A 24,957-nucleotide genomic window follows, 5' to 3' on the forward strand; every position below is an offset into this window, starting at 1 on the left:
GTAAAACAGAGTAAATAACTTAGTTTTGCTCTACCTGTGACAGGAAACCCATCTCCATTAGGGTCTGCATGAAAGAGCAAAGTTTCCCTATTCCTGTAACCAAATTGCCCAGGGTGGCCTCCAACTTGTAGTCCTCCTGCCTTAGCCTCTTAGTTGCTGGGATTATAGGCAGGTGCCACCATGTGTGGCTCCCCATGGTTTTCTCCTACATGTTGATCATGTAGCAATTATTATCTTAGACCAAGAGGTGTAATGCCATGCAGCTGAAAACATGACTTGGTAATAAATCAAGTATTGAGTATTAAAATTAAAAATAAACAATACTAGCAGTGGACCCTTTAATTGGGCATGTCTTGTGTCAGACACTGGTCTAAATACTTTCCATATATTGCCTTATTTGGTCTTCCTAACAACCTGCAAGGCAGTACCACTGTAATTACCCCACCCATCAAATGGGGTCACTGAGGTGGACAGAGGTTGGGTCATTTGGTTGGCCAGTAGGTTAGTGGTAGTGTGGCACCAGCCTCTGCTCTGAGTAGCTCTAGTTCTCCTTTCTCTTATGCAAACTAAACCATTACGTAGGAAGGGTGGATGTCATATGAGACACTCAAGTAGACAGGGAGATGGCAGCCTCAAGAAATTTCTGGGCAGGGATACCTAAATGGGAAGTCAGAATTTTGGCTGTAATGCTTAGTATGGCCAGTAGTCCCCAATATTTTCGAGATCAGTTGAAGAGTTAGACTTCTCTGGTGTGATATCCAGTGATTTTTATATTTACTGGCAATGGGTCACAGATATAATAGAGGCCAAAATCTAACTTTGATGGACTACATTGAGGGCTTAAGTTGAGTTAGGAATATAGGAAAGTGACTGCAAAGGAAGAAGTCAAGGAGATACCTCATCACACTTCAGGTCTCAGCGTTAATAGGTGATATGAGACTCACAACTTGAATACTTTCAACTTCCCCACCACTACCACCAAACACTTTTGGAGTACCTGCTATGTGGTGAACAGTGTGAGGTGCTGCATTGGGGGTTTAATCTTAAAAGCTCTAAGCTTTCAAGATTTGGTACAGCTTTCATTTGGGGAGTTTTTATCCAGTCCGTAGTTCTAGTATACTCCTAATTCTAATTGCTGATGAATTAGCTAGAATGTCACATTGAAGCTTGTCTTTACTGGATTCCACTCTAAATCTCTTTTACAGCTTTCAGCATAATATAAAGAAAAGTCCCATGGATGGATTTTTCTCCACCCCCCCCCTTTTTTTTAATAAAAGGCTAAATTTGGGTACCCAGCAAGCATGAGGTAAGCTTTTCTTTTGGTCACCAGGAACTCCTCAACTTTAAACCAAATGTGGTGATGGCTTCATGGCATGAAGCAAGAGCATGTCAATGCCTGGAGAATTAGGCACCCTGCTGACAGTCTGTCTTCAGCATTGATCTTGATGAACCACTGGCAAGTTATTAATTTGTACAAGCAATAGAATTGGCTTTTCTCACATTTGCATACATTTGGACTTACGAATATATATTAAAAGCTCTGTGATTTTAGTTCTTTCATTATTTATGTAGATTTGTGCTTAAGAAATTATTATTTTATCCTACTTAAAAATTAAAAGCATGTACAGGTATAACTAATAGTATTTTGTAGTAAAAGGATACTATAGATAAGTCCACTGAGAAGCCCAAATATCTAAGAAAATTGTTTCAGAGAGACAAAATGATTAAAACTTTATTATACTCATTTGCAATAAAAACACTCTTGAAAGTAGCATTGCCCAGTTTTACCTTTTTTAGGGTAACAGTGATGTTAGGCGATGTAACCCGGCAGGGAATGACAAGCTGCCTTCCTTCCTTCATATATACAACTTTAGGTATTTCACTGTACATTTCTATGAAAGGTCTACCTATATCTGAAAAAAAAAAACCCACAGTTTAAAAAAAAAACATAAAAGTGATTGAAATAGAAACATGTAGACATGGTAGTTGGTGAGGTACTCAACACACAGCCAAGGATATACCATACTCCCCTTAGAGTAATTCCTAAATTCATACTCTTTTGTCTCTGAATTTGGACTTCTATGTTTCTGCCCAGAAAAGGAAAGTTTGCCTAATAAAACCAAATTTTTTTATTCAGTTGTTGGCTTTCAATTGGATTGCTCTGATATCCTAATATGCAAGTGAGATATGGGGGACTGCTGTGGGGTAAAGCTATAGAAGTGCAGTGAGAGAGAAAGGAGACTGTTCTTACCACAGCTATGCTAAGTTTTCCAGGAAGCACCCTCCAGAGCCTTTGTGACAACTCAAAGCCACAGGTGCAGTGTGGAAAGTTAATTCCCTTTGGAGTTAGAGATGATGCAGAAGTGTAATTGGTTAGAGGATTATCATTGGATGATAGAAGCATGATTTAAAGATTTTCTAGACCTTTCTTGGTAATGAATAATGAATAAGAAAATCTGAGCTGCTTAGGGGGAGGGTACAAAGTGTGAGAAACAGTGTTGAAAACTGCATTTATTTCGTATGCATATTAGATCTGTTTCTTTAGTATGTATTTCTTATCTACTAAGAGCAAAATAAATGCAAGTCCCTGCAGAGAGGTCTGGAAGACTTCAAATTTTTACCAAAATTCCTCCTTTTAAGTGTGGCATTTGGCCCATCTCAGAGGCAAAGAGGATTCAAACCTCCTGTTTAGCTTTCCTATAAATCATCCCTCCTGCGAACTCCCCCCCCCCCCACACCTCCAACCAGAATGAACATCAGATGCTTTTAGAAACATTATCACTGTCCACTTTGCCCTTGCCCTCAGGAATCCCCCTCAGGCAGCCATCTCTTCTGTAATCACTGTGTTCTGATTCTCCCACTTTGGCTCCAGCCTTACGTGCCCAGAGTAAACTTTCTCCATTTTGACCCGAAAGAACCAGCCAGGCTTTCACCTGCCTACTGGTCCTTTCAGATCAATCAGTTAGGAAATTTTTTTTTTTTTTTGGGGGGCTACTTCTCTTTATTTATCCACATTAATTTAAGGAAATTCTTTTTTTTTTTTTTATTGGTTGTTCAAAACCTTACACGGCTCTTGACATATCATATTTCAGACATTAGTTTCAAGTGAGTATGCTGAATGGAGAATGAATCGGGAAAAAACAAGAACAGTCGTCAGGCAGTGGTTGCCTAGAACAGATGGTGGACCCACTGATTGTTAGGGGTTGAGTTGTGCCCCCCAGAACAATAACAAAAGATATGTTTGAAGTTCTGATTCCCCCACACCCCATGCTTCTGAAGTAACCTGATTTGGAAATAGGGTTGCTGAAATGTACTTAAGTACACTAAGCAGAGTGGGCCCCTAATCTAATATGACTGGCATTCTTTATAAGATGGCCATCTAAGGACAAAGAGGGGAACTGATGTGACATCTGTAAGCCAAGGAATGCCATGGATTGGAGGGAAACCACCAGAGGGTAGCAAGAGACAAGGATGTTTTCTTCAACAAGTGTCAGAATGGGCTTTTGAAAACACCTTGACTTCAGACGCATGCTGGCATAGAAAAGACTAGAAGCAAATACACTAAAATGTTACTCTAATTATCTTTGGTGGTAGCTCCATGAGTTACTTTCTTATCTACCTTCTTCTAGAATGATTTTGTATTATTTTACAATAGTAATCAATTAAAGTTAAAACAAATTATAAAGTATGTTTTAACTTAAGAAAATGTATACATTTTTGCATTTGATTTAGTTTTGTCTTCTATAATAGAATGAGACATTAACTGTCAGGATTAATAAAGTTGTATGTTTATTAGGAACTTTCAATGTGTGTAGAACATATGCATATAGGAAAAGTTAATTAAATGGAAGCAAGGGTTTCTTATCAGCATTAAATTCTTCCTCTAAATAAAGTTGCTGAGCTAGACATTCAGTTAGGAACTATTGGGATTTGATCATTCCTTTCCTTCCTCCTGTGAGTCTACATTTTTGTCTCCTTTGTGACTCCCAAGGTAAACACAAACACCAGGAAATGGTTTAATTCATTCAACTAAACTGTAAATCCTTCATATTTAATTTATTGTCTCCTTAAACAACCATGAAAATGTTGAAAAACAAAGGACACTGGCATTAAAAGTTCCTACAGGAAATAGTAAACATCAGTAGAGTCATTTCTAGGCTAGTGAAATGCTAATTCCAAATGAGAATTAGAGTGGCTAATTTGATAAGCCTTGAGTTTCTTCTTCCCCTTTGTCTCTTTGGATCCCTGAACACTTAAATTTTACCACTGCTGTTGGCCTCTAAAAGCCAATCCCAACTGGTCTAAGTGGTACATGCCTGTAATCCCAACTACTTGGGAAGCTAAGGTAGGAGGATCGCAAATTCAATTTACAATCCAGCTTGGACAATTTAGGAAGATCCTGTCTCAAAATAAAAAGAGCTGGGTGGTAAAGTACCCCTGGGTTTCATCCCAGTACTGCAAATAAATAAGCAAGTAATTAAAATAAAAGCCAACTTCAGTTTTCAGCACTGGGCCCATAAGAGTTCTGTTCAAAGATGTCAGAACTTCAGTGATTTATGTTCATTCAAACACAATTCAAACCACATGATTTTTATGACAGTGGTGTCATTATAAATCCACTGGGTTTGTAGATGAGCTTATGACTGTAGACACACACACACACACACACCACTACTCTCTGGCTTATTAATAGTATACTTCCTCTGCAGTTGCTTCAAGGAAGGGCTAAGAAAGAACTTGTCTGACATAATACAAACATATTTTGTTTTGTAGGACCATAGATACAGAAGAGGTCATGGTTCCATTAATATCACCAGTAAAACCACTTACTACTCCCGTAGGGCACATTTGTTTTTGTCACAAAATTAAAAATGACTTTTGAACCCAGCTACAACTGCAGAGTGGTTTCCTGAGACCAAATTGGCTGGTTGTTAAAAGAGTGAGGAAGACCTGCTCCAAAGATTGCCAGTATACTGGCAGCTCAGACACACTGTCACCAGGGATGCATGCCAACACATAGCTAGGTAAAGGTCACATTGCCCTCACCTCTCTGAACTCTTAGAGCTCAAAGCAGTAACAGGAAACTGGCATAGAATATGAGGTTTTTTCACCCAATGGGAGTATCTGGACTGTCACTTATCCTTCAGGACAAGAAGTGTGCTTGGACACAGGGAAAGATCAAACAGGGACCCTTGCTCAGAATGGAATTTTGTCTATTTTTAAAATGTGTTTTTTCCTTTTGAAATCTGCAGTCATGGGCACATTAAGAAGCATCAGGGCCCCAGCATGCCATCCTTATTCTACCCTGTTTCCTACTGGCATCACCTGGGAATACTGCTGGGTTCAGAGCACATGAATGACTCCTGAAATTTAAGGATATTTTTGACTCAGAAGGGTTCAAGAGTAAATATCTTATTTTCTAGCACATTTACATTTTTATGATCTTTATAAACTTTTCCCAGATTTCCTTTCCCTTAATTTTCATTTTCCTTACCTCCAAGTCCTAGTCATGAGAATTCTTAGTTACTTTAAGAAAGATGTGTAAAATCCTAGAAAGACACAAACTATTTCATTTATTGAGGGTGAATATTATTTCATTTATTGAGGGTGAATATTATTTCATTTATTGAGGATGAATATTATTTCATTTATTGAGGATGAAATGGAGAGGATAAAAACTCATTAACCAGTCCCATGAAGACAGTTTCATCTAGACAGTTCCATCTTTATGCAATGGATCATCCCTAATACTCAAGGGCATGTTGTCAATTAGTGAAATATTTCATTTGAAACATAAGCGCTCCCCCAAAAAAAGGAAAAGAGAAGAGAGGCAAGTTCTATACTGACTCATACTGTCCATCGAAATTCTTGACAATTCCAAACAGAGTTTTGAAGCAATTGCAACAAAGCTATAGTCGCTATACTAACATCAGGCAAAACAGACTTTAAAATGTTAGTAGAGATAAAAAAGAAAATTTAATAAGAATAAGGGGGTCAATCCATGAGGAATATATAACAATTAAAAACATACATACCTAACAACAGAACATCAAAACTACATGAAGCAAAAACAGAAAGAGAGTTGAAGGAAGAAATAGGCAGTTCAACAATAAAAATGGAGATTACAGTACCCTCTTTCAATAATGAATAGAACGACAAGACAGGAAATCAAAAGGGAATAGATAATTTGAATAATACTGTCAACCAACTATACCTGACAATGATCTCTAGAATAGTCTTCCCATCACAGCAGTATACACTTTTCTCAAGTACACATGAAACATTCTCAGGGACATAGCATATGCTAGGTCATAAAACAAATGTAATAAATTTTAAAGGATAAATAATAACAAAGTATGTTGTCTGTCTATAGTGGAATTAAATTAGAAACAAATAACAGGAAGAAACTTGGGAAACTCTCAAAAATGTAGAAATTAAATAACAAATAACTAGTGGTCAAAGAAGAAATCTCAAGGGAAATTAGAAAATGCTTTGAAATGAATGAAAATGAAAACAACATGGCAAAACTTTTGGGATGAAGCTAAACGGTAATTAGAGAGAAATTCACATGCAAATGTCTCCATTAAAAAAGAAGAAGGACCTCAAATCAATAATCTAACCTTTTACCTTCAGATGTTGGTAAGAATAGCATACTAAGTCTAAAGCAAGGAAAAGGGAGAAAATGATATGTTAGAATAGAAACTAAAGAGAAAAATAATAATAGAGAAAAACAGTAAACAAAAAGCTTATTCTTTGGAAACAAACACAAGTGACAGAGTTGTCAGATAAGCCAAGAAAAAAAAGAGGGAAGACATGAATTACTAGAATCAGAAGTGAAACGGTGAATATTACTACTGACATTACTAAAGCAAAAAGTATTATAAAGTAATATAATTGTATGCCAATGAATTATATAACAGATGAAGTGGATAAATTCCTAGAAAGACACAAACTACTGTAACTAATTCAATAAGAAATAGACAACCCAATCAGACCTATAATAGGAGATCAAATTTGTAATTTCAAAACAAAACAAAAAACTGCTCACAGGGTAAAGCTGAGGCCCAAATGGCAAGTGAATTCTACCAAACTGAAAGAGATAATACTAATTTTTCACAAATCATTCCCAAAAATAGGAAGAGTAAGGAGAATTTCTGAATTCATTCCATGAGGCCAGAATTACTGATACCAAAACTAAAAAGGCATTACAAGAAAACTACAGAGTAGTATATGGATATAGGAACAACAAGAACAACAAAGTAGTAAATTAAATCCAGGAACATGTAAAAAGCATTATGTATAGTGACCAAGGGGAATTTGTCCCAGGAATACAAGAAGACTGGTTTGACATCTCAATAGCAATCAATGTAATTAATATACCATTATCAATAGAGCAAAATCCAAAAACCACATGATTATCACAATAGGTATAGAAAGTATTTTATAAAATCTAACTGATCAAACTCACATAACTACAGTTATCTTATATTAGACAAAGTCTCCAAAAACATACATTGGAGAAAAGATAGCCTATTCAACAAATGGTGCAGGGAAAACTAGGAATCCATATGCAACAAAATGAAATTAAACACCTCTCACCATGCATAAAACTCAACTCAAAGTGGATCAAGGGCCTAGGAATTAAACCAGAGATACTGCTCCTATTAGAAGAAAAAGTAGGCCCAAATCTTTCCAATCCTGATACCTTTACTTCTTTTTCTTGTCTAACTGCTACGGCTAGACCCTCTAGTATAGTAGAACTGATGGAGATGAAAAATCCTGTCTTGTTCCTGATATTAGGGAAAAAACATTCAGTATTTCACTGTTAAGTATGGTGTTAGCTGTGGGGTTTTGTTTTCTGTTTTTATTTTGTTTTTTAAGTGTAATTTATCAGTTTGAGAAAGTTCTATTCTGTTCCTACTTTGCTGAATGTTTTAATCATGAAATCAGCTGAATTTTAAAAAAATTTTAATTTGTTATATATGACAGCAGAATGTATTACAATTCATAGTATTCATATAGAGCACAATTTTTCATATCTGGTTTTACACAAAGTATACATTTGTGTCTTCATACATGCCATTTTGTCTTCATGTATTTAGGGTAATGATGTCCATCTCATTCCACTGTCTTTCCTACCCTCATGCCCCCTCCCTTCCCTTCCGGTCCCTCTCCTTTCCCCTATCTAGAGTTCATCTAATCCTCCCATACCCACCCCCAACCCCATTATGAATCAGCATCCTTAAATCAGAAAAAACATTCGGCACTTGTTTTTTTGTGATTGGCTAACTTGACTTAGCATTATATTCTCCAACTCCATCCATTTACCTGCAAATACCATGATTTTATTATCTTTTAATGCTGAATAATATTCCATTGTGTATATGTAACCCATTTTCTTTATCCATTCATTACTGAAGAGCATCTAGGTTGGTTCCACAGTTTAGCTATTGTGAATTATGCTGCAATAAACATTGATGTGACTATATTCCTGTAGTATGCTGTTTTTTAAGTCCTTTGGGTATAGACTGAGGAGTGGGATAGCTGGGTCAAATGGTGGTTCCATTCCCAGTTTTCCAAGGATTCTCCATACTGCCTTCCATATTGGCTGCACCAATTTGCAGTCCCACCAGCAATGTGAGTGTACCTTTTCCCCCACATCCTCGCCAACACTTATTGATTATATTCTTAATAGCTGCCATTCTGACTGGAGTGAGATGAAATCTTAGAGTAGTTTTGATTTGCATTTCTCTAATTGCTAGAGATGTTGAACATTTTTTCATAAATTTGTTGATTGATTGTATATCATCTTCTGAGAAGTTTTTTTGTTCAGTTCCTTGGCCCATTTATTGATTGGGTTATTTTTTTTATTGGTGATAGATTTTTTACTTCTTTATATTCTCTAGATATTAGTACTCTATCTGATGTGCATGTTGTAAAAATTTGCTCCCAAAATGTAGGCTCTCTGTTCACCTCACTGATTATTTCTTTTGCTGATAAGAAGCTTTTTCGTTTGAATCCATCTTGTTTATTGATTCTTGATTTTAATTCTTGCGTTATAGAAGTCTTATTAAGGAAGTCAGGGCCTAATCTGATATGCTTTGGAAAACAGTCTCTATTTGTGGATAATATGGTCTTGTATAAAGAAAATCCTAAGATTACAAGATACAAGATAAATATATAAAAATGAATCATATTTCTATAACTTGCAATGAACAATTTGGGAATGAATTTATAAAAACATTTCTGTTTTCAACAGCATCAAAAAGAATAAAGTTCTTAGTACTAAACAAAAGAAGTGCAAAGTTTACACTTTGGAAAACATTGTAGAAAGAAATTAAAGAAGATGTAAATAATTGGGATAATGTCCCACGTTTGTGGTTTGGAAGACAATATTGTTAAGATGTCAGTACTTGCAAAAGTGATCTACTACAATGCAGTCCTTATCAGAATTTCAGCTAACTTCTTTGTAGAAGTTGACAGTGATTCTAAAATTCTAGATGATTGCCAGAGACCAGAATAGACAAAATAATCTGGGAAAAGAATAATAAAATTGGAAGACTCAATATATCTCAGTTTCTAAACTAAAACTATAAACAATAACACCAGGCATGGTGGTACAGTAACTTGAGAGACTAAGGCAGGAAGATCACAAGTTTCAGGTCAGCCTTAGCAACATAGGCCCTAAACAACTCAGTGAGACCCTTCGAGAAACAGAAAGTTAGAGGGTCCATTTTCAGAAATAGTATTTAACTTTAACTGGGATGTAAAGATCCAAGTAACCATTTTTAAGTATAGCCTTTCCCTTTGTCTGCCCCAATTTTAAAATTAGCTAATCATGTAGATTGTAACCCTGAGCTCCTCCTATCAGGGTAAGGGGAAGCACTGCATTAGGGATAAAAGCAGGTGGACTACCTCCCCAAAGCACTTGCTAGCCAAGTTTTGGTAGTACACCCTTCTCACAGAAGTAAAGTTTGCTTTACTGACCCACTTCTGAGCATGTTTTTGATTTCTTGTGATACCTTGGTATTACTAATAACCCTGTCTGAAAAAAGTTCTGGGGTTGTAGTTCAGTGGTAAAGAACCCTTGAGTTCAGTCCCCAGTACCAAAAACTAACAAATAACTGTTGCTTATAGTTTTATTTATTTGTTATCAAGACAGATTTAGAGATCAATGGGATAGAACTGAGAGTCCAGAAATAAACCCAGGTCAACTGATTTCCAACAAGACCATTCAATGGGAAAAGCATAATCTTTTCAATAAATGTTGCTAGAACAACTCCACATGCAAAAATGGAGTTGGACTCTTATACAACACCATATGTAAATATTAACCAGAAGTAGATCAAAGACTTAACTGTGAGAGGTAACTCTAAATCTCTTAAAAGGAATCAGAGTTAAATTATCCTATGATATCAAAACTATAAACAATAAAAGAAAAAAAATGACAAATTGGACTTTATCAAAATTAGAAACTTGTATGCTTTTAAGAATATTATCCAGAAATTGAAAAGATAGCCCAAAGAATAGGAGACAATAATTTGCAAATTATGTATCTGCTAGGGTGCTTATATCAAGAATGAAGAAAATATTTATATATACCCATATATATTTTAAAAATATAGTTGTATAATAGCTATATTTAGAATATATAAATCTAGACGTGTTTCATATCTCTAGAATATATAAATGTATTTACAACATATATAAAGTAGTAATAATTTAAGACCTCTTGCAACTTGATAATAAAAACAAATAACACAGTTTAAAAGTGGGAAAGGGATCTGAACAGACGTTTTTCCAGAGACAAAATCAAAGGATCAATAAACCCATAAAAAGATGTCCAACATCATGAGCCACTAAGAAAATACTAATGAGAACCATAGTGAGATTACACTTCATACCCACTAAAGTGGGTGTCGTAAAAAAAAAAAAAAAAAGATACAGTGACATGTGTTGGCAAGGGCATAGATAAATCGGAGCCTTCATCCATTGCTGATGGTGCAAACACATTGGAAAACAATCTGGCAGTTCTTCAAATAAACATAGGGTTACCATATGACCCAGCAGTTCCACTCCTGGTTATACAAGAAAATGAAAACTTACGTCGACACAAAAGCTTGCATGCAACGTTTATTAAAACATTATTTTAAAAAGTCAAAAAGTGGAAACATCCCAAATGTCATTCAACTAATAAACAGATAGCTAAAATGAGCTTATCTATATAGTAGACTATTATTCAACAATAGAAAGAAGTGAAGGACCGATACACAGTATAACAGATGATTCAAAAATATGCTGAGTAAAAAGAAGCCAGTCACAGAAGACCATATATTGTATAATTCTACTTATGTAAAATGTCCAGAAGAGACAAATCTATAGGAACTGAGAGGAAATTAGCAGTTGCTCAGGGCTGGAGGACCATGGCAGTGGAGCTGACACTGAGTGAGAGTCAAAGAGTTTTTGCGATAATGAAATATTGTGAAATTGCTGGTTGCATGTATCTGTTAATATGCTAAAAACCACTGAATTTACATTTTAAATAGATGAATTGTATGGTATGTGAATTACATCCCAATAAAAACTTATTTCAAAAGAAAACAAAACTTTGGGCTCTTTCTTAGAAATAGTGACCTACTGTTTTCTGAGCTGGAATAATTTCTGGATATCTTCCAGGGACAACTCTTCACTTTATGGGTTCTTCTGAGTAGTTCATTCCACATGGAACATGCAATTCAGTATTTTCTGGTAATTTATCCTGGTCATCTAAACGAGTATCACATAACAATTGTCATCACTACTGGTGGATCAATACCCAGATTCAAAAGTAGTGACCAAGGAATATTAATTGCCCATTTCTGCCACTGAGACCTTACAAAAATATTTCTGTTAGAGCGAGGTAAACAGAGAAAGGCCATTGTGTTTTAGATTCAAGTTGCTATCCTAAAATATTTAAAAAACAGATTTATATGTGTACCACAAAATAAGAAGCAACAAAGATAACAAAGCTCTTTACTTACTACCTACCTTTCTTCAGATGTTATTTTTGCTTAGAAGCCTTATTGCCTTGCTTATCACAGTGGATGGAATAGCAGGAGAAGAGAAAAGGGAAGGGTCAAGAGAGAAAAGAACGAGGATGATGCCTCAGCCTCTTTCCTGCCTCTATGAATTTGCCCCTTGGAAGGGGGCTCTAGCTTCAGGGGATCAGGATAATCTATCACCCTACCCCACATAGCACACAATCAACAGATGTTTATGGAAAGGACATCAGATGAGGTGGGCAGGGGAAAAAAAGGGGGGGAATTAGAATGTATTATGTACCTGGCAGTGTGCATCAGGCCCAGGCCAGGGACTCAAGGTTCTTATGGTCTAGCTGCATAGACAACACCTGCACAACGCCCCCCACCAGGATTGTTCATATTGATTAGAGGAAAAAGTAAATAGTAAATTTTGCCTTAAAGAGGGATAGGGACATCATTTTTAAAATTTATAGCTAAACTCTAGGTCACTTGAAGGTTTTAGTGAGAGTGAAATGCTGGATAGATGGTAAGTTTGATAAACTGTCAGGTCAAGAAAGTCCCTGGTTTTCTGTGCCCCTCAGGTATTCACACAAACCACAGTTGGTAGATTTCTGTGTCCTTCTCTCCAGATGACTGACCTCAGTCAGATCTTCCAACTTCGTCAGTTTAGGCATTAGAGAGAGGAGAGGAAGAAAGGAGAGTGAGGAAGGAAAGAATGAAAAAGAAAGGGAGGAAGGAAAATGAAACAAAGGAGGAAGGAAAGGAAAAACAAGCATCTGTAATAAACTGCTATAACTCTTCTACTGGCAAGATTTTTGGTCATGTTCCAAGTTCTATGATTCCTCTGAGTCATAAAATAAGAATAAGGGACTTTTAGGATATCTGAAGACTGCATGTCATGAGTACCAGAGAGGAGAGACCTTCCACAGCACAGGAAGACTAGTGATGGCCTAGCCAAACCTGAATTTGGGTTTTCTAATCCTGGACCAGACTATATCCACCACACCAAAATCTGACCCTGCTCTTCCTGAATATCTTGGGAACAATTACACCTTCAATTGTCCACACCTAGTGGGAGAGAAGTGATGGCCCCAAGACAGAGGTAACATGAAACTTCCTGACAGAACCTAGCAATGTGAAAAAATAGACTGATAAGTTCCACGATTTGAACTGAGCTTGAGTCACAGGATCCCTTCTTAGCTCTCTGCTCTAAGGTTTTGGGGCCTCTAGGAGAGACTTTGTGATGACCACCTCAGAACTAACAGCCAAATGAGCACCAGCCCTGGTTGGTTCATGGAGATTAGAGAGGACCTCCTCTCTCAAGGGCAGGGGAGGTTTTGTCAGAGTTTCTCGTTGGGACACTGGGTCTCCTGGAGAAGAGCCTCCATGAATTCCATCAGGACAGCCCCTACTTCCTGCTCATAAGCAGGGGAAGTTGGGAGCCAGAGTTCATGGAGGTGTTATGCTGATGACCTCTGCCACTGGGGGACTCTCTGGGCCTCAGCTTCCTCATCTAGAACATAGGACAGGTACTGTTCTGTTCCCCAAACATGATTTGTTTGAACTCATTTGAAATGTTCACACTAGGTATGGAGTATTCTATACTGATGTCCCTCTGGGGCCAGGCAAAGAAGGAAAATGAGTGGAGGAACTGAAGGGAAGACAGTAGGATTGGTATTGGTGGCAGTTTAGTATGTGAGGAGTAGGTCTGAAAAGGGGAGCTCTTGCTCACTACAGTCATTAATTGCAAAGTGGGAATACGGGCCAATGTGGCTAGAGTTTCCAGTTCATAAAATAAGCAGGGAATCAGATTCTTAACTCTTCCAATTTTAAGTATTGGCAGCCAAATGTGCTGTGCCTGCCAGTCTGGCCTGAATCTGACATGCCTACTTCCAGTTTGCAATCCTGTACTGCACATGAAAGTGCAAGGAAGTTGGGGTGGAAGCCCAGGCAAGGCAGGTTGGAGACCAGGGGCTTCAGAGGCAACCAGTCCTGAGCCCAAAGCTTGATTAGATAATTTATGAAGTATGCAACCTTGAACATCATATCGAATGCCTCCAACATTTTGAAAAAGACTGATGAGAGCGTTTATCTCATTGGATTGTTTTGAAATGAACCTGAGCCAGAAATCAGTAAATAATATTGACATACACTGAGTACTTAAAGAATCCCAACATGGAAAGGTTCTGAGACATCATCTCATCCAGTCCCACCAAGCAAGCACCTTTCCTGTGCTAAATTTCCTACATACTTTGGGGACTCCCTCTTTCCCAAGACAGTTCATTCCATGTTTAGATAGCTTTAGGTGTTAAAAAGTGTTTCCTCATGTCAAGCTGCCTTCTTGACTTCTTTTGTTCTTAGATAGCTGTTCTGCCGCCCAGGATCATAAGGATAAAGTTTAATTTCTTTTTCACTTGGAAGGAAAACATCACACTCCCATCTCCTATTTTTATAACCACTTCTTTACTTTTTTAGATTAAACGTTTCAATCCCTTTAGTCATTCCTTGCCATGAAAATAAACTTGTGAAGTTATTTAATGCCCATAACCTATGAGGAAGGTACCCATTTTACAGATGATGTAATATAAAGAAGTTAAATAATTTGCTTTGGAAATCCTATGTTCAGTGTTTCTCTTGAGGTGTAAACTAAACAATTATATTGGTACCACCTTTATTCTGGACACTATATGTTTATTAATGCATCCCACAGTTGGATTCATTCTCTCCATGAATGCTGAGTCATCTGAAAGCCTGAAATCTTTCGCAGATGTGCTGTCTAGGCCACAAGTTACCCCACATAGAACAAGAAGAGTTAGTGAGTTTTGCCAGCCAAATATAGGCCTTTATATCTATTCCTGTCGAATCGCATTTTGCTAATCACAGTTCACTGTTCTAGTCTGTTGGACATTTTTTCGGCTTCCAGATTGGGGTCATTTTCTCACTGTTCCCTCAATTTCCTCTTCAAAGTCAAGAAAGCCAGGCAAAACTAATATAAACTTAAAATCCCATGTTCCTTTCTCTCACTTAACAAACATTTAAAGGTTCTATGTGCCAGACCCTGTGCTGAGTCCTGGGGCTATCATGGTAAGCAAAATAGATTGAATTCTGATCCAAGCAAAGCTGGTGAGAGATGAGTTCTGTGTGAAAGGAGACGGTCAGCAGAAGCACCCCTCCTATTTGGAGGAGCCTGGGGCAGCTTCCAGAAAGGCTGCTGTTTAATTTCAGGCCTGAAAAATGAGTAGGAGCCAGTTGATATAGAAGACCTGTGGGGAGGAGTGGAACCAGGTAGGGAGTTTCCCAGGAGAGCAACCACTTGTACTGCTCTTTTCCCATAATGCTCTGCTATCAAATTATAAGCTTCTTGAAAGCTGAGGGTCTCCTAACAACTTTCTGATAGTGATCCTAACCTCATTTTACAGATGAAGAAAATAAGCCTCAAAAGATGCTAATAACAGTAATAGTAATAAACACATATAGTGAGCAAACAGTTCCAAATGTTTTATATATATGAACTCCTGACTATGAGAGGTGGTTAAGGGCAAAAACTTTGTCACTTTCTCTGTGGTGAGAGAAAGTGATAAAGTTTTTAGTTAATATGACCTTAGGCAAGTTACTTAACCTTGTGTGACACAGATGAATACGGTAATGCTTCCCATTAAGGTGAGGAACAAGGCAAGGATCTCCCCTCTCTACTCCTTTTCAACATCATATTGGAAGTCCTATATAGTAAGATAAGAAAAGGAAATAAAAGTAGGAAGATAGGAAAGGAAAAATGTTTTTGTTTGCAGATGACATGATCATCTGTATAGAAAATCTAAAAAAAAAACAATAACAAAAATTTCTGGATATAATATGTGAATATAATAAGGTTTCAGGATACAGAGTTAATATAAAAAAGTCAAATGCTGGGAGGGTGGAAAAGAGAAATTATGAGGGACTTCTAGGGACTGGGAGGTGTGCCGGGGGAGGAGAAGGAAGGGAGAGGGGCTTGAGGATAGAAGGAGGGTGGATGAACATGATCAGTGCACAATGTATGCATGTATGGAAATAACACAGTGAGTTCTGATAATCTGTACAATCAATGTTAATAATAAAGTCAGCTGCTTTCCTATTAACCAACAATGAAAAAGAGTTTGAAATTAAAAACAATACTATTTACTTTAGCATTCACCAAATGAAATAATTAGGCACAAACTTAATAAAATATATATCAAGAATCTATATGTATGAGGAATATAGGAAACTAATAGGAGTAAAACCAAAAAGTTAAATAGATGGAGGGATGGTCCAGGTTCATACATAAGAAGACTCAATATTATCAAAGTGTCAGCTCTTCACAGTTCAATTTTTAGATTCCATGCAATCTCAGTTAAAATCTCAGAGATTATTTTGTGGCTATTGACAAACTGATTTTAAAGTTTATATGAGGAATCAAGAGACCCAGCATAGCCAACACATTATCTAAAGAGAACAAAGTTGGAGGACTAACTAAAATTTAGTTCGATTCAAGACTAACTATAAAGCTACAGTAATCACTACAGTGTGGTATCAGGAAAAAAAATAGACAAATAGATCAGTGAAATAGGATAGATCCACATAAATACAGTCAACTAATTTTTGACAAAGGAACAAAGGCAAATCAACGGGCAAAAATAGTATTTTCAACAAACGATGCTAGAACAATGGGACATCTATGTGCAAACAAAACAAAAACAAACAAACAAACAAAACCCCATAGGCACAGACCTTACACTCTTCTTAAAAATTAACTCAAAAAGGATCCTAGACCTAGATATAAAATGCAAAATTATACAACTCCCAGAACATAAGAGAAAAACTAGATAACCATAGGTATGGCAATTAGTTTTTAGGTAAAACATCAAAGTCATAATCCATGAAAGAATGAATTGATAAGAGGGACTCATTAAAATCAAAAGCTTTTGCTCCATCAAACACAATAGCAAGAGAATAAGAAGACAAGCCACAGATTGGGAGAAAATATTTGCAAAAGACAGCTGACAGTTATTCTAAATATACAAAGAACCCTTAAAACTCAACAATAAGAAAATAAATATATTTAAAAATAGGCCAAAGATCTAAACAAACATTTTACCAAAGAAGATGTATTGATGGCAAATTAGCATATGAAAAGGTGTTCATATCATGTCATCAGGGAAATGTAATGAGATACCATTACATATGTATGTAGAATAGCCAAAATCTGAACTGTTACTGCTAATGGGAAGGTAAAATGGTCCAGCTACTTTGAAGGACAGTTTGTAATTTCTTACAAAACTAGACACAATCTTATAATCCAGCAATCATGCTCCTTGGTATTTAACCCAAGGAGTTGAAAACTTATATACACAAAACCTGTGCATGGATATGTTTTTAGCAGATTTATTCATAATTGCGAAGATTTGGAAGCAACCAAGTGTCCTTCACTAGATGAATGTTAAATAAACTGTAGTACATCTAGACAATAAAATATTATTTAGCACCAACAGATCTATCAAGCCATGAAAAGACATGGAGGAAACTTAAATGCATATTACTAAACAAAAGAAGCCAATCTGGAATGGATATATACTGTATGATTCCAACCATATGAATTCTGGAAAAAGCCAAATTATGGAAACAGTAAAAAAGAAGATCAGTGTTTGCCCTGGATAAGGATAAAGGTTGGGGGAAGAGATGACTAGGTGAAGCACAGAGGATTTTTAGGGCAGTGGAAACAATATGTATGATACTACAATGATGGATACATGTCATTCTGCATTTGTCTAAATTCATTGAATGTACATCACCAAGAGTGAACCCTAATGTAAACTATAAACTTTGGTGATTAACTTGTCTCAATGTAGCCTCACCATTTATAAGAAATATACCATATTAGTGGGGGACATTGATAATGGGGAGTTGGTGCTGGTGCATGTGAGTATAGGGAATATCTCTGTACCTTCCTCTTGACTTTTCTATGAACCTGCAACTGAGCTATGAAAAAAGTAATTTTTAAAAATATTCATTTTATATATATACTTACACATACAGACACACACATCATTAAAAACATGACAGTGCAATTTCATTGGGTTGTTGTGAGGATGAAATTTGTTCACATGTGTAAAGTGTTTAGGATGGTACTTCACAGAGAATAAAATCTACTTAAATATTAGCCATTATTCTTGTGCAAATTTTCCAAAGTCAAAGACCTGGAAAGTATCATGAAGCCCAGGTCATGTTGTTTCAACTATAGCTTATTAATTGATATTTGATGAAGGAAGGAAGGATGGGAGGGGCATTTACTGTTTTAGTAAACCACAGATTTTGAATAGCACAGTTAGTCACAATGACTGTCAGAGTAACTCAGCAAAAGGCTCCAAGTGACAGAACAATAAATATTTTAAATAATAAGGGAAAATTGAAGTGTATCAGAACTGCAAGGACCATACAAATCGAAACAGATTACCTCTACCTCTCTAGGCAGAACGGCATTTAATTATCATTATCAAAGTTATAAAATGTCAGAAACTCAAAGGCTTTTCAGCTTCAGGGGATTTCTTCTGAAAAAGTCCCTTCCTCATTTTTTAAAACGATATACTTGGATATTTTTATAAATCCTCAAAACTATAATAAAGTTTTGATCCACTGTTTTTCACACTTCTTTTTGGGGGGAAATGAGAGCATATGGTGAATTTTATTGCTTTTGGACTTCACTACCATTTTGAGATTTCATAATTCCATCCTAGTCATCAACTTTTCAGAGTCTTAGATTGTATCCAAGTGGCTTATTCAAATTATGTTCATTCTGATTATTTTTGAGTATTTGTGTAGTTCTACTAAATGCCTACTGATATACAATTGTGTTTTTTCTAGCAAGGCTCAGCCATGTGGCTCTACAGAACTGGCATGCCAAAATTTCCTATTATGAAGCCTAGGGAGCACTAGGAATTGCTCTCATTTGTAAGGGAATGGCCTGAACATTTGACTGGTAGTATCAAGTGCTGAGGATGACATTCCTAAGAACATACCAAGTGAACACAAGATCTGGGGTAGGGGCTAAGGAAAGAAAATGCAACAGGTCTCACTGCCAACAAACCCACTATTAGTGGCTTCCATCCTAATTACATTTGTTTCCATACTAGAATTGAGGTCCCTTGGTGTTCAATACAGAAACGTTTCTGGAAGGGAAATGTGAAATGGCAGGGCTTAAAGATATCAAGAATGTCTTCCATCAAATTTTCATGTACTGGAAAGGAAAATGGTTAAGAATTAAGTTACTCTGCTCTAAACTCTTGCCATGTGGTCCTAATCAGCTGTGATGGATAGAATGCTTCAGTATTAGAGGGAGCACATAGCCAGAATATAGTGCAGTCTCTTTCCCAAGGAAAAAACTGTGGTCCCAAACAACATTCAATGCACATGTTAAACCTCAGACATATTTGTATTCTCCTCTTTCACAATTTCAAAAAAATGGGGGACAAAGAAAATCCAGCAAAACCTGACCTTATACTAGGTTTTTGATGAAGTTGTATACAGATAAACCAGAAAATTCCTAGAGATTTCTAGTAGAAGATCATTTGAAGAAGAATTCTGTAAGTGCAAATCAGCCTGCTACCGTGTTGGGAAAGCCACCTGGGTTTCAGAAGTGTGGTCAGAGGCTGAGAGTCCAGACTTTGTTCACTCCAATGTACTCATCTGTCTCTTGAGCAAATGCACAGGTAAGAACGTGAGGAGAAAAACAGGATCCGTTACCCAGCCTGTCTACATTCCCTGCTTCTTGGAGATACAGGGCCTCAAGTGACTACTATGGTAGAAACCATAGATAATCCCTGGGACTTGAAAACTAACTCATACAGGAAGACCTGTACTAGAAGAAAAACAAGTATCAAGAAATAAGTGGAAGAAGCCAAGTTTAGGGAGAGTTGCAAGGAATAAGGAAAGGATAGATTGTTGTGGGGAAGGGGAGATGAGTACATGTTGAAAACTAAAATCTAAAACCAGAATACTCTAGACATTAGCCAAGCAATAACAGGTAATTGTCATAGATTTCCGAAAAAATCCAGATCTAAAGAATTCACCCAAGTAGGATGGCCAAGTGTTCTTTTTATTTATTTTTTAAAGTTGGTATCTTGATTGTTTTCTTCCTACAGAACATAAACTGTTTTAGTCTATTTTCTCTTGGAGGAAGATTTTGATGAATAGAAACTTAAAGTTTCTCTCACAAAAATAAAAATGATCCCACTGAAATTCCTTAGAGGCTTTGACACCCTGTTCAGCCATGCCATGCCCTTGCTGCCTATCATGACTTCTACATTGCAAGCATCACTACCTGCTTAGGATGAAGAGCTTACATCAGAGGACCTTAGAAGAGTCATTTGATCATTACAGGGGGAAGTGGACACAGAGAGTCTCTGTGAGTCAGTCTACAATTGCTAGTTTTACCACTGATGTCCCTGATTGTTATGTTGGCCATTTTGGGGGGGGGGTCCCACTTGCCATACCCACACAGCAAATTGGGTGACACACACCAGCTATGCAACCTTCCCATCATCAGACAGTACTTACTGAGCACCTCCTATGTGTACCCAATTGTGGAAAATCTGGGAAGAAATCTAAAGGAAAGCAATGTTGTGACAGAGTGTCCATGCTCCATACAATACTAAGAGGGGTCCTTGTTAAGGTCTAGGAGGAGTCTTCTTCATTCTTCACAGAGACCCATGTTTGAAGAGTAGTTATTCTCTTAAAAACATAAAACCTGTGTTTTTAAAAAATATTCTTAAAAATGTGAGTTATAGTTGTAGAAAGTAACTGAGGAATTTCAAAATTACAGGATTCTACATCTTTGCTTTTTTGTGTCTCCCCCATAGGGCTTTGCACATAACAGATATGTTACCAGATTCTGTAGACAGACTGTTTCTGCCCATAGAAACCCTGGGTCAAAGGCTCTTGTGGTAAAATCCACTTTAGGAATGGAGTGAGTATTTTATACAGTAGCACATAGTGGCTCACATCAACTAAAGGACAGGGACTATTCTTTACTTTTAGTGTGGATATTTATTCTAATATCTACTACTAAGTTTTTTCTAGACTTCTGTTTCAGTAGTCCTGTGCCCCGCCCCCCCAAAAAAGTGTTTTCAATTGGCACTGCTTTCCTATATATAAAGCACAAATAAAGCCTACCTTCTCACTTTAAAACTTATTATAATGAGAAATATGTTTTTACATCAGGTCCGTTAAGCACATACACACATGCATGGACACATATACCTATGAACTGTACATTTGTGTGTGTGTGTGTGTGTGTGTGTGTGTGTGTGTGAGAGAGAGAGAGAGAGAGAGAGAGAGAGAGAGAGAGAGAGAGAGAGAATATATATGGATATAGTGGAAACGATTATTTTTACTAAACAAAACTTATCCTTACTATCTGCAGTATACATGGATATTTTCCAATTTAGTCTCTGTGTTTTTTTTTTTTTTTAGAGAGTGAGAGAGGAGAGAGAGAGAGAGAGAATTTTTTAATATTTATTTTTAGTTCTCGGCGGACACAACATCTTTTTTGTATGTGGTGCTGAGGATCGAACCTGGGCCGCATGCATGCCAGGCGAGCGCGCTACCGCTTGAGCCACATCCCCAGCCCAAGTCTCTGTGTTTTTAATGCTGGTTGCTACTCACGAATTTGATTGCACAGCCGACTGATGGGCCAATTTAAGACGTAAAAATTAGCAGACACATTGGGTCAATAACTGAATTTTATGCACATTTTAACTTTTAACTGTGCATATTTTAACTTTTTTAGGGAGGGGGCGGGTACTGGTGATTGAACTTGGGGGCACTCAACCACTGAGCCACATCCCCAGGCCTATTTTGTATTTTATTTATAGACAGGATCTCTTGAGTTGTTTAGCACCTTGCTTTTGCTGAGGCTGCCTTTGAAGTCACAGTCCTTCTGCCTCAGCCTCCCGAGCTGCTGGGATTACAGGCATGCATCACTGTGCCTAGCTTGGGATACACATTTTAAAAAGCCCTGCTCAACTTTGTAGATAGAGTTGTGTCTTTTTCCCATGTTGTGTGAGCTAGAATATAGCAGTGAGACAGAGTGCAGGAAGCAGATGCCAAAACAAGTCTTTTTCCCATCAGGCCACCATACAAAGTTCTTCAGAATCAGGATTTGCCTCTCTAAGGTCTGTCACTGGGAAACATACTGAAATCCAGCCATACCCCTATCATTACTCAAAACAGAAAGAAAAAAATTAAATTGAGATTTTTAAAAATGTAATAACTATATGTTTTCAAAGATGATAATAATTGGGTCATAGTTTGAGGTCAAGAGCTGAAAGTCCAATGTAGGGGAAATAGCCTAAACTTAGGGATCTGACCTGGATCCCCATCCTGACAAGTGACAACTTTAGGAACTCTGTCTCTCCTGTGCAAGTGTCTGAGAATGTTTCTCTTCTATAACATGCAGGCAATGCCAACTCAGCTTCTCTCAGAAATAATTATGTAAAAGCTCTTAAGAAAAATTTTAAGAAAAGTTGCTATACAAATGAGTGTACTGAATGCTTCTCAGAACATCTGTACTATTAAGATTTTTACTTGCTCAGGGTCCCCTAGCCAGAAAGAGCTTTTTCACAACTAAATACATTTATATAAAGGCATAATTATTTCTCTTTCTAAAAATATATGTTGTTAGAAGTTCTACTACTATTCAGTTATTGATCCAATGTGTCTGATAATTTTTTATGTCTTAAGTTGGGCTATTATGCAGAGCTCATCAGTTTTATGCATATGAGAAAACAATTGGAAGGAAAAAACTCATGAACATACTATAGCCCATTTACTTTAATGAACTCAGAGAGAAACATAGTCAAGAAGAGATACAGAGGAAAAGCAGTGTGTTTCTTTCACAGCAAAGAACTAGAGATGGCCACCTAACCATAGCTTCACCCCATTTTTTCTCACTTTGCAATTATAATTTTCCAAGAGAAAATATTTAAGTAGCCCCCCAAAAGGCTCAAGGCTGGAGAAGGGAGGGATATAGGCTAACTTCACAGTGTGGGGAGCTCAACATGCAAAGTTTAAGGTCTTGCTCACTGAATTAGACACACTCACAGTACTAAATCATTTAAAGATGCCATTTTAAAACATTTCTGGTCATTTTTCTTACTTGCCAGTCACAACTCATATAATAATAATTTTAACAAAACCCTTTTTTTGAAAAGGTTGTCCCAAAGACAATATCTTATGTGTAAATTCACCATTTCTCCAGAAATCCTCTGAAATATGCAACAAATCAATGGTGGTGGTGGTGGTGGTTTTTTCCCTTTTCTTTATAACTCAGAATTTTATAGCTGTAATTACTGGGGGAGGGGGTTCAATTTTTCAGCTATGCTCATTTCAGTGCCTAGACCACTCCAAGGGTGTATAGGGAGGATGCCAGTGTGATGATGTCTTCACATCATCGTCATTTAGTAGGGTAAAGCTCCATCTGGCCATACAACCCCTACCAGAAATTGAGTGTCACTTGACTCTTCACTGTCCTTCACTCACCTGCTGGCTGGATCCCACAAGCCTATCAACTCTCTCCCTCCCCAAAAGTCATGAAGTAAATAGGGGCCGACATCTGTCCTACTGGTCCCCTTGCTTTGGTCTTGCCCCTTTCCATCTCTTGTGGCCACTGAGACTCGGAAGGGAAATCGGAGCACCTGATCTTGTAGTCAGTACTTTTTCACTGTTCCCCACAGAGCCTTGGTTTTTACAAGTAAAGAACCAAGAGCCCTGAGTAGATCCTGGTGAGGGATAAATGGCATGATATAAACAAAACCGATTGTTTAAGTGAAGAGGAATGGAACAAATGTAAGAAGCTATATTAGTGTAAGAAGTTCATTAATTTTAATTTAACCAGACAATTTAGTAATAAATTCAAGTAGTTAAATATATAATCACTTGAGTAATTAAATTGATATATCAGAGGATTGGTGGATAAAGTGAGAGTATTAGTTTCTCTTTAATATGCAGAAAAACTTATATCTATATGAGACTCAGATGGGAACTATGCCTATTACATAACAGGCAATCAACATCTAAAATATTAGTTTGTTCATAACTCATACATTGGATCTGGTGATACGTAAACAAAGCTATATACTGCAGATTCTTTTTCTCATCTATAGAACCAGGTGCAGTAGAGCACGCCTGTATTCCCAGTGGCTCGGGAGGCGGAGACAGGAGGATTGTGAGTTCAAAACCAGCCTCAGCAATGGTGAGGTGCTAAGCAACTCAGTCAGACCCTGTCTCTAAATAAAAATACAAAATTGGGCTGGGGATGTGGCTTAGTGGTCGAGTGCCCCTGAGTTCAATCCCTAATACCCCCAAAACAAAAACAAAAACCAAAAAATACTATAGACTACAGGTTTGCTTTTTCAGAAGATATCAAAAGATGGTTTCCCCTCTTTTTAAAAACTAAAATGAATGTCAACACATCTGCAGATGCTTTTCAGGGATAAGAAATCCTTCAAACAGAACAACATGTTCTGAAGTAAATATTCAACAATAAATACATGATAGCCAGTTTGTATTTAGTGAGGAATCACAGCTGTGTATCTAGTGAGTAATCAAAAAATGGTTGGAGTTATATTAATCCCAGAGATAATCCTCTGAGTCAGCAGAGACCAAGTTTTGTGCCCCTGAACTAAAATAAACCTGTAATAGAAGTGTTTGATAAAAATGAAAGCAGAAGACCAAATTTGCTCCAAAAGGGAATTAATAAAATAATAAATACAGAAATACATAAAATGTTGGGCGATTTGGAAACATTATAATTGTTTAAAGAATTATATCACAGCTACTTTGGACTTTTATAAGGTATGATTATGAGACTAATAACATTCTGCCAGGAAAAAGATAACAAAATAGGTGTCACTTCTCATAGGAGGAC

At 37.0% G+C, this 24,957-nt stretch overlaps 1 protein-coding gene across 1 annotated transcript in view; it reads right to left on the bottom strand.

Moving 5' to 3' along the window:
• The window catches only part of Flt1 (fms related receptor tyrosine kinase 1), a 176,588-nt gene that overhangs the window by 121,219 nt on the left and 30,412 nt on the right, over positions 1-24,957 (bottom strand). Inside the window, exon 5 of the mRNA XM_026388407.2 lies at positions 1,789-1,913. Within this exon, the coding sequence (XP_026244192.2) occupies positions 1,789-1,913 (125 nt within the window). The remainder of the gene's footprint in view (positions 1-1,788; positions 1,914-24,957) is intronic.

The sequence above is a fragment of the Urocitellus parryii genome, chromosome 2 (assembly GCF_045843805.1).
Source record: "Urocitellus parryii isolate mUroPar1 chromosome 2, mUroPar1.hap1, whole genome shotgun sequence".
Taxonomy (NCBI): domain Eukaryota; kingdom Metazoa; phylum Chordata; class Mammalia; order Rodentia; family Sciuridae; genus Urocitellus; species Urocitellus parryii.